This window comes from Numenius arquata, chromosome Z (genome assembly GCF_964106895.1).
Source record: "Numenius arquata chromosome Z, bNumArq3.hap1.1, whole genome shotgun sequence".
Lineage (NCBI taxonomy): Eukaryota > Metazoa > Chordata > Aves > Charadriiformes > Scolopacidae > Numenius > Numenius arquata.
In genome coordinates this window covers 34,611,871-34,625,614 of record NC_133616.1, presented here as the reverse complement: position 1 = coordinate 34,625,614, position 13,744 = coordinate 34,611,871, and the positions used below count along the sequence as shown (strand labels likewise).

Sequence of the window (13,744 nt, the reverse complement as noted above, 5' to 3'; positions counted from 1 at the left end):
AGTCATATTTAGGAGAGTTCTGGCATCACGGAAATGATTGTGTAGTCTTGCATGTATACTTAATCAGTTACAGGAACAGACAGGTTGTTTTAGTTTTTGTCACAGTAATCTCAGACATAACTTTTAGATTTCCAGCTAACTACTGCAGAAGAAACAACTACAAAGGCAAAGTGGCAGAGGATTATGGGTTCGAATTATGAAATAGTGGTAGGTAAACTTTGATTACTACTATTAAATGTCCACCTACTGTGTTGCTAACATATGGATAGAAATAAGTTTGTATTGCATTGGTTCCTTTATTTATAAAAATTGTACACGTGGTCCTTAATCTGTTGAGATGATTTTATTTTGGTTATAAATTTTGAATATAGATACATATTTTTTGGTATTGATTTTAGCAAAATAATCACAGGCTTCTTAGGTTGCTGTGCCTATGAGTATTGTTTCACATATTTCCTAGCTTCAAGTAGATAAATGTGTATTAAAGAAAAAATAATATTTAAGGTGAACTTCAAAGCTCCCTTCATTGGCCCGAATTTGAAGCTAGTGCTTGAAACATCCTATCCATTCTGCATACTGAATAAATTGTTTGATGTAATGATCTAAATAATGCATAGGACATTTACTGTAGATACAGTTCAAAGCAGCATCTGAGTTTAGGACTTTATTTCAGAATTACATGCCACAGCTGTAGTCTTTGCAAATGTATATAGCTATATTGTTGTAATATACAGTTCTCACTTGTTATTTTGAAGTGGTATGTGATCGAAGTTTCAGTTTTTACTTGACTTACACATGACAGTATTTCTGGTTTCTCACTTCTGGAATATTCACCTCATTGTATATAAATTGAAACAGAAGTAACAGGTACAGCTGTAAATATGTCAAAAGTAAAGATTTCTTAATCTTATTTTAGGTGGCTGTAGTTAACAAATTTAGCGAAAGCAGTGGACTAGGGATAAGTCTTGAAGCTACAGTTGGACATCATTTCATCAGATCTATCTTACCGGAGGGGCCAGTTGGACGAAGCGGCAAGCTGTTCAGTGGAGATGAGCTGCTGGAAGTAAGAAAAAAATACCACTTTATCCTAGTCTGGATTCAATAAGATTTTTGAGCATTGACTTGCTTCTCACAGGTTATGACTTTGGGAATGTAGCAGATCTAACTGCATATCAGCTGTAACCAGAAGTGCTTGAGCAGTCACTTCATATGTGCTTATGCATATTTATGTGAATGCATGTGCCTACATGCATTTCTCAGCTGGTAACTGAATTTCAGATACAGTTCAAGGTCACAAAAAAGAATACCTAGCAAAAGCATTTAGATTTAATAAGAATATCCCTATCCCTGTGAATTTGGTTCATATGAATGCAAGAAACATGAAGTGACAGAGTATGTGGTGTTTGTAGGGTGGTGTCATGCAATTTATGACATTGTACATTCAGTTGAAAACTTATTTCACTGCTGATTCTGAGCACCAAACTGAGTAGAAATTAAAGGTTGACAGTGTCCATTAGCGTGTGTTTTTTGTTTGTTCGTTTGTTTGTTTTAAAAAATGAGGTGATTAGTGAGTTGAGTTGGTTTTTTTTACCGATTTTTGTTCACTGTAATTCTGTGTGTACTTCTGAACACTGTGTATTCTTTATTTATTGAGGTGAATGAGATCTCTTTGCTTGGAGAAAATCACAAGGATGTGGTCAATATCTTGAAGGAACTGCCTATTAAGGTGACAATGGTGTGCTGTCGTCCGGTAGCTCCCCCCGTTGCTCACCCAGAAGTACTGGAGAGTCTAAGTCTATCTGAGGTTCATCTCACAAAAAAGGTATTTTGTCTTAAAAAAAATCACTGAGAAAATGATTGTTTCATTGGGAAAAAAACATACAAAATTCTTGTACAAGATTAGAAACACATTTTAATATTTTAGGACTTCGAACCACATAAATAGAAAAAGGCAGATTAGATTCATCAACTGTACTTTAGGCCAGCAGAATAAGTCAACCCTGGTAGGTCATGGGCTATTCTGGGATGCAGATCTATCTACCCGAGTATTTAACTTCTGTTCTGCAGGTGGGCTATGGGAGTATGGCAAACTGAACTGTGTGTTCTTTAGAATCTGAATATATTCAATCTGGTTTTGAACTTTGGTTTCTGGGTTTGTGTTGTGCGTTCACTGGCAGACACACTTCTGTCACTCACACATGAAAGCTCTGGGCAGCCTGATGTACGAAACATGTAGGAATGGCCTGCAGTATTTTATACAAAGCAATAGCATTTGTATGTAAAGAGACGCAGTTGATTCTGAGTTCTGTGCAAGGCACCAAATTCTGTTTGTAGTTGCTAAGCTTTTCTATGAAATCAAAGAAATTGAAGAACGTAGATGCATGCGTATGTACGTGTGTGTGTGTTTTCCTTTTTCATATGTTCTGACTCCTGTCGGTGTTGCTATGTTTAGTTCAAAGCATATTTTTAGACATAGTATTTAATAACAGATATTTCCTGTATATTTGAAGACATGTACTAATGAAGTTTTCTGAAGTTTTTAGTTTGACAGAAATTCCGTTATGTAAGTATTTTTTCCAGTGAGTACTTTCATATACTTGCAGTGTAGCTATTTTGTTACAAGGATACGTGAATTATGTGCTAGATTTATCAGACTTGTTTGTTAATTTTGCTGAGTTCTTGCACTTTCTCTGTGTTTAGAGACACATCACTAAAAATCAAGTTTTTATCTTGTTTTCATGGGCAGAGTTTTGTCTCTGCAGATTCACAAACATTTACATTTTATTGGTGAACATTTTTTTCTCAGGCTCACATAGAACTTGGATTCATTGGCTCCTCGGACACAGAGGGAGCAGCTTTGGAAATAGCTGACGAGGGTCAGAGTATGGAAGAGGTGCAAAGCTCATCTTTGGCGATGTGGGAAACAGAAGTACAGCACATTGAACTGGAGAAAGGGAGTATGGGACTTGGATTTAGCATATTGGACTACCAGGTAACTTCTCCACTACTTTCTTTGAGTAGGGGGCAAAATCCTTTGTATTGTTTGGATCTCACAATATGATCTAATACGTGTTTTAAGGGTAAACGTTAATGGAAACCAAGAATACAGTAAAGCTAAGTGGGTATCACTACTGATAAGCATCCCACTAGCTACATTACTTATTTTTCTTGCTGTATTAAGACTACAGGTTCTAATGATAATCATCCAGAAAAATAGATAATCTGTAATATACTAGGGTCTTCAGAAAGCTCATCTTGTAGTGCCCCAGGGCAAATGAATGATGTAGTCGGAATATTCAGGCATTTAGCCTTCTATTTTGCACCTGCATTGAGGTGCTTAAGGCAAGATCCAATCAAGGACTTAGGTGCTTAAAGAAGGATTTACTAAAATCCAGAACTGCAATTCTGAAATCCCATGCTTAGCTGCTGTCTGTCCAGGACATGCCTAAACGCCCCCATTCATTTTGTGTTTGACTTCAAAATTCCTGGGTATCTGAAGCTGTTATTCTTGGTGTGTCTTGATGAACAGGTCAGTGCCTGTCTTCTGGTCAGGATCCCAGAACAAATGTTCTTCCTGTTCCCAGTTGTCACAGTGAATAATTTTTAATCTGATTTAAAGTAATTTCTCCCTTTGGTCAGTGTAGGCTTTTGCCCAGCTGTTTGGGGGTGCTGCAGGACCTGGTCGTCTCCCAGGTCTCTGCTGGATCTTGTCCCTAAGAGTATATACATTTGCTTCTGGAGGTCAGTTCCAGGTGGAAATTATGCCCACAGGGCACTGCTTAGAATTAATTTACGCCTCAGCAGTATTTTGCATTCACACACTGATAAAGGTGAAGACCAATGTAGTTTAATAATCTGAAGGATAAAGGCATAGTCAAGTATCTGCTTTATGAAACGGTGATTATTCTTTAATGTGTTACTCATGATGCTCTGCAGAGAAACACCGTAGCTGAGCCTCATTATTTAGAGTCAGCACAAAGTAAAGCACATTTTTGCTTCAGCCTCTTCTGAAGCATTGACACAAACGGTGGTTGCCTGTGTGGTTGGAATTTTGTTTATGGATGGTGGTACTGGAGGGTTGTGTGAAGTACCTTAAATTGTTTTATATATTTTTTTCAAATGGCAGTTTGATTATATCCTACAGCTCTAGTCCGCTTTCTGAAACTTACCTTTCTTTTGATGCTATAATATTTGTGATTTGTCCTATGTTCTCTCCTTTGACATGTAGTTAAAACATTTCAGTTTGTCACTGAGGTTTCTGCTTTCATCTAAGACTGTTTCCATTAAATTTTCAATAAACAGTGACTAAAATTAAGGACAGTTATTTTCATACTATTATATTCCTCCTTTTTATACAATGGTAGGCCTATAGGAAAGTCTATGTAATTTTTTATCCCAGGGAAGACTGTCACATATGTTATAGAGGTGATTTTTTTCAAAAAACGTATCATGCAGTGTCATCTTAAATGACAGTGTAAATACTTGTTAAAATAGTGAGGAAGATGTGAGTGTTCAGGCTTAAGCACTATCTCCAGCAATGCTGGTTGTATTTCCACTTTTGTTTTCTTGATCCATGGCACTCTTACTGCATTAGCTGCTATGAAGTGTTCAAGGTCTTCTTGTAGTCATTCTTTCCCTCCCTCAATGCTTCTCTCTCACAACGGTTTTCAGCAGTTTCCAGCTCCTGTGATTTTGGGTGCTGCCTTGATGGTGTGCATCTTTTCAGACCTACATCTTGGCATGGAAACTTGTTACAGTTGCATGCCATTCTGTAGATGTTTGCTTTTCTCTTCCTTTTTCTATCAGTGAAGCTGGTACATTATTACATTTCTCACTGTCTTTGGTGCACGGACTCCAGTGAATTGCTGTGTGTTGGAAGTATTAACACGTAATGATATTCCTTGTGAGTATAATTCTGTAGGAATCATGCAAAGATGTGCTTCTGTGGTAATTGTTACAGCAGAATCCTATGTTCATGCTAGAGTTTTTATAAAAATCAGTGCATTGGAGGATGGGACTTCAAAGCAGTTTTCTTTTCTAAAAGCAAATATCAGTTTGTTTTGTCTTGTTGATTAGAGTGCTGTATTGGTATGTTCTTGTCTCCCATAGAGTGTTTAATTAGGCACGCACAAGGACTTGCCTCTTAAATTAAAAGTGCTCTCTCAGCTGAGCAAGATCTGGTGCCATGAAGTATGAGAGAGTTATTGAAAACAAGCCCTTTGTTTCTACCAATGTGTGTGTGTCAACTTTGCCCCAGTCTGCACTGCCCCACTGTATTCCCAGACCACTGAGTGTAAAGGAGGATGGTCTGCAATGCTGTCATTGCAGTAGGAAGTATTTGAATTTCTGGTGTGTAATTACACATTACGGTATGAACAGCTCTCTGCAATTTAGCAGTATTTGATGCTGGAGACATATGGTGGGACATCACCTAGAAAGGAGTAATAATTTTCACATTTGAGAATTAAAAGTAGGTGGAAGTCTAAACATATGGACAGTATGGACAGGAGGGTATGTTCCTGCTGAGGGTTCATCTGGAGCAGGGCTCCAGCTTTTTTAATAACCCAACTCTATTGGGTTGTTATTAAAAGCTCATGCATAAAAATAAGCCTCTCAAGACATAAAAGAGTAATTAAAATGATTTTTTTTTTGTTCCTTTTATTTAATTAGGATCCTGTTGATCCAGCAAACACTGTAATTGTGATTCGCTCGTTAGTTCCTGGGGGTGTGGCTGAGCAAGATGGCAGACTTCTTCCTGGAGATCGGCTTATGTTTGTCAACGATATCAACTTGGAAAATGGCAGCCTGGAGGAAGCAGTACAAGCACTGAAAGGAGCCCCAGCAGGAATAGTTAAAATAGGAGTTGCCAAACCACTGCCTGTAAGGATTTGGGAATTCAATGGGTACCCTTCATGTCATTTAAGCTGGTACATGATGATCCTAACTTCTGCATACAGTTCCTGTGCTTTGGGGTACAGCTGGGTGTCTACAAACATCCAGAAACTGTCTTTAACGGATTCCTCTATCTCCTTGCATGTAGGAGTGGCCTGTGTAGTGTATGACTGGTGTAGTGATTGCAGGACCTGGCACACCTGTCTTGCAGCTGAGAAAACAGCGAAGCATCTTGCAACCCCGCAGTCTTTCAGGGATGGCTGTTGCCAGGCGTTATTTTGTACACTTTACAAGATTCTCTTAATGTGTGAGATCGTGACATAAAGTTGATTTTATATATTTTGCATGGAATTTGCCTATTCCTTTGCTTTGCAAGGTACAGTACATATGCAGCCTTTGTATTTAGACTGCATGCGTTACATTTAAGCAATGGTGAGTAGTCATTAGTTCATATACCTCAATCTGGTTATTTTAATACAGCCTTAAATAATTTCAGGCTTGATTTTAGAAAGTAGTCTGTAACAATTAGAGGAATGAGGTTGAAAGAGAACTAGAGTAACGAAGATAGTGTATCAGTAAGGATGCTAGTGGACTAGTGTCCCTGATGTGGTAAATTCAAATCAGTTCATACATGCAAAGAAGATACTTTTCACTGTATTTGTAAGTCCAGGTGCAGTCTTTGGGGTTCATTTTTCTTTCCTTGAAATAATAATCTTACAATCTTTGTGGATGCAGATACCAGATTTTCCTTCTTAGTAGATGTTTATGGAGAGGGTGGAAGGGAATGGCATGGCTGATATTTAAGTTACTAGAAACTTTACTTTCCATAGTAAGAGGAGGATACTTTTTAAACATTGTTAAATTCACTTTTTGTATTGGAAACTCTGTATTACATACTAAAATGCCTTGCAAATCAACATTTTCATACTACAGAAGATACCCCTCTAAAAGAGAAAATGCTTGGGGGTTTTGTTTCTGTTCCCAGCAGCTTGTAAACATACAGCATTTGCACTTTAGCATTTCACATATTATGCTTGCCAATTAATTAAACATTGTGAATAATCACTGGCTTCTTTGCAGTACCGGCTGAATGCACCTAGCATCAAATTATGTTGGAAAAAGCTGCTGGTTTATAGTCAGAATTGTGTTTTGTCCTCTTGAGGCTGTTCCACCGAGCAGATACAATCTTAGAGACAGTTGATGCCGTCTTCCTGTCTGCTAAAAAGATTACTGTGCGGCTAGCAAGGTCATAAAGGCCTCTGCTGTTAGGCTGTTTCCCTAGTGGCAGCTCTGATGGCAGTTTTAATATATGTTTAATAAAAGCAGAAATTGAATTGAAATGAGTTTGGACTAAACTATGGGCTCTGTGGTGTAGCTGGATAGGCCTTTTTCATTACTTGGGGATGTAAAATGACACGTGCAGCTCAATTGATTCAGGTAAATTTGGGGAAAAATAATTGTTTTACCTGCCCAGGACTGTGACTGTGATTGAAACGAACTCTTTGCTGCATTTGGAATTCATTTGCCTCTCTAAACCCCCACACATAATGCACTCTGCAAGCCCTGTGTCCTGGCCACTCATCCAACTCAGAGCTTCGTTCTTTCTGCAGCTTTCACCAGAGGAGGGCTATGTCTCTGCTAAGGAAGATTGCTTTTTCTACACTGCCCAGTCACTTGAGGAGGAAGGGCCAGCTGATGCAGCCCTCTTCCATGCTGAGCTGGCTCTGGTTAGTGGCCCAACTTACCAAAGATTTCTTAAGTCTTTGCGTTTTGTAATGGAAGGAGTTACTATGTCACTATACATGCGTTTTTTTTTTAGTGTTTACTGTCACCACATTACTCATCCACCATAGTTAGGATGGATGCCCGCATGGTGGAAACTGGCATCTGGAGATTTTGGCTGTTTGCATGAGCTGTGAATCTGCCTTATGATATGTTAGTTGCTGGAAAAAATTGAATTATTTTGCTGAGATTTTCAAAAGTACATGGCTACCCACTTCTTGCATGCACTGAGTATCCCTTTGAAAATCTCACCTGGTGTAGAGAAATGTTCATGTGCTTGTTTTGTAAATAAATCTCTTTGCCTATATATCATAACACATCACTTCATCTTGAAAAGTTTTTGGAACTCTCTTTTTGCATGTAAGCCAGCCTTACAAGGAATGCTGTCTGTCTTCAAAAGCTGCCAACACTTCCTCCTAATAGTATTCTCTAGATTCCAGCATCAATCAGTGATTATGAGATTTGCAAGGTCAAAAGGTGTTCACTTGTACAAACAATGCGGCTTACCTTAGCATTCAGTGCCTTACATAGTCCCGAACTTACCAATAAGAACTCAGATAAATAAGGCAAAGGAAGTAGGACTCTACAAAAAAAAACCAAAAAGCAGCATATAAATACATCTTGAGTGTGTCTTCTCATGGTTATTTATACTGATCTGGGTCTAATATTGAAATTAGTTGGCTCTCATTTTCTGGGGACATTAGTAGGAAAGCAGTTTCTACTAAACAGCAGAATGTAATTCATTAGAAGAAGCTCCAAACCAAACAAAAACCTGAAATAGTTCCTTCCAAGGCAAAAATCTCTGAATTACTGATTCCAGTATGTTTGCTATTTTTTTCACATTTGGAAGTGACAAGCTGGGGATAAATAACTTGCTTTTAAACAAGACTGCCTGTTTTTTCTTCTGCAGTTTGTTACCTCGTTACCAGTAGTTAGATGATAGCATTTGCCTTATTTTATTCATTGAGAAGAAGCTGGATTATGTATTGTAAATATCCTTTAATTAAAGATATGGTGAACAGATCAGATTAAAATTTAAGTATTTAAAAATTTGACTTCTATCTGTGGTTCATATAAAAAAATTAAAATTATGAAAGAAGAATGAAAATATATGGCAGATAATAAGGTTAAATTGTCACTTTGCTAACTAATTAAATGTGCAAAATATGAAATTGTGCACTCACCCAGTTGAATATGCATTTGCAGAGTGGACTCATGAGATACTGTTCTCATTGATAAATCTGCATTCAGATTCTACAGTTCTGTCCCCTTTTTTCACAATCCTTTTTTTAGGGCATAGCTTCAGCAACACTAGTCTACATTTTCCAGAAGATGGGCTGAGAGTAAGTTACACCAAAGGAGCAGTTTGAATTAGCTGTTAAGTCTTTAGGATTGAGATAATAAAAAGAAAAATAAATGTATCATTTGTACCCCAAAAAGGAATCAATATGTTGAATCACTGCAGATTGTTGCTAATGCTGTTGTGAATACGACATAATGAATTCATAGTATTACTAACCACAGAGGCTGAAAAACAACAGTTAGGTCCCCTCTCTGCAGATATGGTGCAATTGGCTGTTTCATGAAAGTTTATGGTATGGACATGGCTCTGTACTCGCTGACCATTTGTATTAGCATACTCTGCTTTCTTAAGCTATGCCAAGGAAAATGAAATTGTAATCAAAGTGTTGTGACCATAAATTGAGTCTTTTAGGACTTAAATTTTTTCTAGTATTTGAAAGTATATGTTTTGATAAAAATTGTATTCGATTTAAGGAAAAAAAAAAAACCAGAAAATACTGCCCGCATCCATGTCTGGAACTCCTTCTAGAATTCTGTTCTATTCGATATGTCATGTAAGACAGGAGAGTTGTCCATATTAATGTTGTTTTCAAGTGTAAAATATCCTGGAAATCATAAAAAATAATGTAATAATTTTTTCATACAAATGTATTGAAAAGCACTGCAGTTTTCAGATTAGTTTTTGAACCCTTTTGAAAACAACCGAACCTGTGAAGTTGAGTGGAGGGAACATGCCTGACAGGTGGCACTAAGTGAAGCTCATTATTTTTTCAGGGCTAATTCTTGTAAAAGAAAATTAAAAAGGGGAAAAAAAAGCCTTAAAGAAATCAAAATACTCATGCCAGAGTGTACAGCAGAATTCTCCTAACGCCTCGTACTTCTATTAACAGGCATGAGCCTACCTCAGCCCTGCAATTTATTCCAGTTGAGACTCTCACTTTACTTCAGATGTTCTTTGCACCCTCTTAAGATGTAGTAACATAAATTGTAACTGAAGCAGAAATTTTTCCTACTGTGCTGTGCAAATGTAACTTCAGTGTAAAACGGGGGGGGGGGGGGGGGGGGGGGGAGGGGTTGGAGAAAAGAAGGGAAGTGTCAGTCAGAATGTGGCAGCTGAGGTGCATGTGTTCGGGGCTTATGTGGTGTGACGGTAACAGATAGCCTGGCTGATTGAATTGCTTTTGTTGCTAGGTGGACTCCAGCGAGGCAGATCTAGTGGATGAGTCCACCTTTGAATCGCAGTATTCTCTAGAGGGTGACGTCTTCCAGGCTTCAATGATAGCTCTGCATGGCAGTGCCAGTAGCGGTGAGCTGAACTTCAGCTTCTCTCTTCCATTGTCAACTCCCAAGGTAAAAAGGAGGATGGTTTTATTGATGAAGAACTTTGATTATAAGTGTGAAAAGGCTGTATTATTAGATATAAATGTCTTATGTCATCCTGGGTCAAACTGCACTATTTGTTAGCAGATTAAAGTGCAGTTTTGGTTTGGGTAGTGCTGTTGTCTTTCAGACGTCTGTGGTGGAGAGGCAGCTAGAAGGTTGAGAGCTTGGATTTTTGTTTTGTATAGCCAAATAAAGTATGGTGAGATGTTTGTAGTGTTAAATCTGTGATGAGTAGTCTGGTACAAAAACTTGATCGTTGTTACTTCAGAGTACAGTAAAGAGTGGTAACACAAAATAACTGCATTATTTTACAATATTCTAGGTAGGAAAAGCAAGAGTAAGTTTTCATTCTAAGGTTTGCTTTTATGCTTCATATTTAATGTGTTTGCTAATTCATTTACTGTGTTCTTGAATGTTCATAATGATACTGTAGTTAAAAGTAAATCTGTAAGTATCACACCTGATTGCTAATAATTTCTATTTAAAGTCAATAAATGAAGATAAATTCTTTAAGAGCATTACAAAGATCAGTTTTTCGTTTGGTTTTTTTTTTTTCTTGCTGGTCACATACCCGTAACGATTTGATTGTTTGTATCAGAGTTGGCGTTTTGTTTCTCTCCCTGATTTTTCATGCTTTTTTTTCTTGGCAATCTGTAGATTTATTTTGCCAGTCCAGAGTCTTCCAAGTCGTTTCTCCTAGCAGTCATCTTTGAAAGCAGCATTGTAGGGATTTCTCCAGCATTGGCAGTCTGTGGTCTTGAATAGACTAGCTGCTGCTTTTTTCTCCACACCTGAGCTGTAGTAACTCCGTTTATCCCTTCTGGAATATGTTCAGCCCTTACAAGGCACTGGTTGGAAAGCTGAATTCATCTTCTGATGTTTCTCCTAGTCCACAAGAGAGCACATCATTGCTATGCCAGTGGGACAGATTGCATTGTATCACTCTGTAATTGTTACTTAAATGGATTACGTATTTGGCATGCTGAGAAGCATTTTATGAGATGGAGGCTGGATTTACATTATATATCACGTTGAGGCTGTCTTAAGTTATTTTCAGCATTGACTTAAAGATGGCTTCAGTTTACATGCGTTTTCAAAGATTATGGTCCTGACTTTTCAGTATTCCTCTCAGTGCATCAGTGTGAAGTGAGTATTCGGTTCTCATCAAGTAATATTTTATACTCTGCAATTATGAGTGACTTCACAAAGTAAACGTGGTGAGAAAATCTGTTCATAAAACAAGACTTCTGAAGACAGTGAAATGCAATAAAAATGGAAAAATTGATATTTGATGCTATTAGGAATGCAGAGGTATTTCAGCTATTTTTGACTGCAGGGAAGTTGAGAGGTTCTGAATGCCTTTGGTCTCACTTTTTAAATAGGTGTTGAAAAAAAAATACTTAAAGTAACGCAAATGTTCTAATGAGACGACATGTTGCTGTAGCTGGAAATTCCTGACATTGTATTTATCTTCAGAAATTACATCATTGTCTTTCAGTGAAACAAAAATAAAAATGGGTATATGCTACAACTCTAATATGTACATATGGCATATGGAATACATGTTGAGTATGAGCTGGGTCTTGTTTTCACTGATTTGTAAATGGATACAAAACAGACTTAAAAGTAGATGTCCCAGCTGTATTCAAAACCTTATGAAATAATTTAAATAGATTATAGTCCTAATGTTCTTTTCTCCAAAAGGTAGGAAATTATTTCATTGATTACATCATGCAGATTAGTTGTATTTAGGCTTTGCTCAATTATCTTCTCAGATGCAACTTAACCACTTATTTACAGGGGAACCTTTTTTGACAACTGTCTGGGGACAAAGCAAGCACATATGCAATTTGTGAAAGATGAGAAAAACTAATGGTGTAAAATATCCCAAAATCCTGGGAAACATGTTTTCCGTATTTTTTTGGAAATGAAATAGAAGGGTTTATAGGACCAGTGGATAACAACTGAGACAGATAGAGGTAGACCTTCTTTTGGCTACACTTAATACATTTCAGAGAAAAATCCCTAATACTGATACAGAGCCTATAAGTCCTTCATATATCTTTCTAATATCTAATAGTGTACATATTTTTAAAATTACTCATTTTGAAGGCTTAGCTAGAGAATATTTGAAGATTTTTTTTTTTTTCCCAGAAGGTTGTAATTATTGGAATCCTTTCAAATATTTGAAATGGAGCACCTTAGAATCCTGAAAGTCAAAACAAATTTTGTATAGAAAGCAATCGTGGTACTGCAGCCATAATCGATACACTTGCAATAAGTACTAACTGCTAAGCTTCTGTAACTGCATCATTGTATTTCGTTGTTGTCACACTTCAAAATATCCATGTTTATTTTTTGCTGATATTTGACCAAGTTTTTACTTTTCCCTCTTTGTGTGGAAGGGATATCTAAATACGTTTCTACTCAGTTAAATGGATAATTAGGTTGCATGCTTATTGTCTGAGCTGCTCAAAATTGCTCTTTGCTTGCTAAGTGTTTTGAAAGTGAAGGCCTTGGTCTTGCAAAGCTCTACCTGAGAAAGACAGTTGGATGCTTTAATATTTATAACTTGCTGGAGTTATGTCTAGTTTGAGAATGTGTGAAGTGGATGTTACTTTGCTGAAGTTGGTGGAGAGTTATTGATGAGTACCAAATCAGAATTTGGCCTTCAGCAGTAACTTATTTTCATTGATTTCTGGTATTTTAAAACAGAAGAAATTGCCTGAGAAATCAAGTACATTTTATAGTAAAATGCCTCTAGGGATCTGCTGAAGACACTTAGGTTAAAACAAGTATTTTTAAATTCTGTGAGATTAGCTTCTATTTTAGATTTTAGCATGAAATGCACTTTTTATTTGTATTATAAAGAAATGTTGATTGTTCATTGTCTCCTGTGTTTAACAGCCCATTGGAGAGGACCGTTCAAATGCTGCAGCTGATTGCTGTGTATCTGACAAGAATCTGTACAACATGGATCTGAATCAGAGAGTGAGAGAGCAAAAGTCCGTAGTGGACAATAGTCTTGAAACTGCAACTGGGTTTCCTAAAAAGGATCTTCTGTCATTGGATGTTTCGGATATCAACCAAAATGAAAGTGAAAACACAACAACATGGACTGGATCTCAGACAACAGCAGAAATTGCACTAAGTACAAGCCTTGCTAGTACCACGCAGCTTGATCCCACTGGAAATGTAAAGATCATTTTTTTTTTTAATAATAATTAAAAAAAAACTACAGAAAGGCCCTGTTATACCATAGAATCTCCCTCAGAAATTGACAGTGGCCAACAGCCATATATGGTGGTTTGATTATAAAACTACATCAGATATGGTAGCTCACATCAAAACTTAAGGATTTAGACCTATCCCAAACATGAGATAA

At 37.2% G+C, this 13,744-nt stretch overlaps 1 protein-coding gene across 1 annotated transcript in view; it reads left to right on the top strand.

Moving 5' to 3' along the window:
• MPDZ (multiple PDZ domain crumbs cell polarity complex component) overlaps positions 1–13,744 on the top strand; it is an 86,152-nt gene that overhangs the window by 24,321 nt on the left and 48,087 nt on the right. The window contains exons 12-19 of the mRNA XM_074166352.1: positions 128–207; positions 917–1,063; positions 1,655–1,822; positions 2,807–2,992; positions 5,671–5,880; positions 7,503–7,619; positions 10,168–10,326; positions 13,267–13,554. Of these exons, the coding sequence (XP_074022453.1) occupies positions 128–207; positions 917–1,063; positions 1,655–1,822; positions 2,807–2,992; positions 5,671–5,880; positions 7,503–7,619; positions 10,168–10,326; positions 13,267–13,554 (1,355 nt within the window). The remainder of the gene's footprint in view (positions 1–127; positions 208–916; positions 1,064–1,654; positions 1,823–2,806; positions 2,993–5,670; positions 5,881–7,502; positions 7,620–10,167; positions 10,327–13,266; positions 13,555–13,744) is intronic.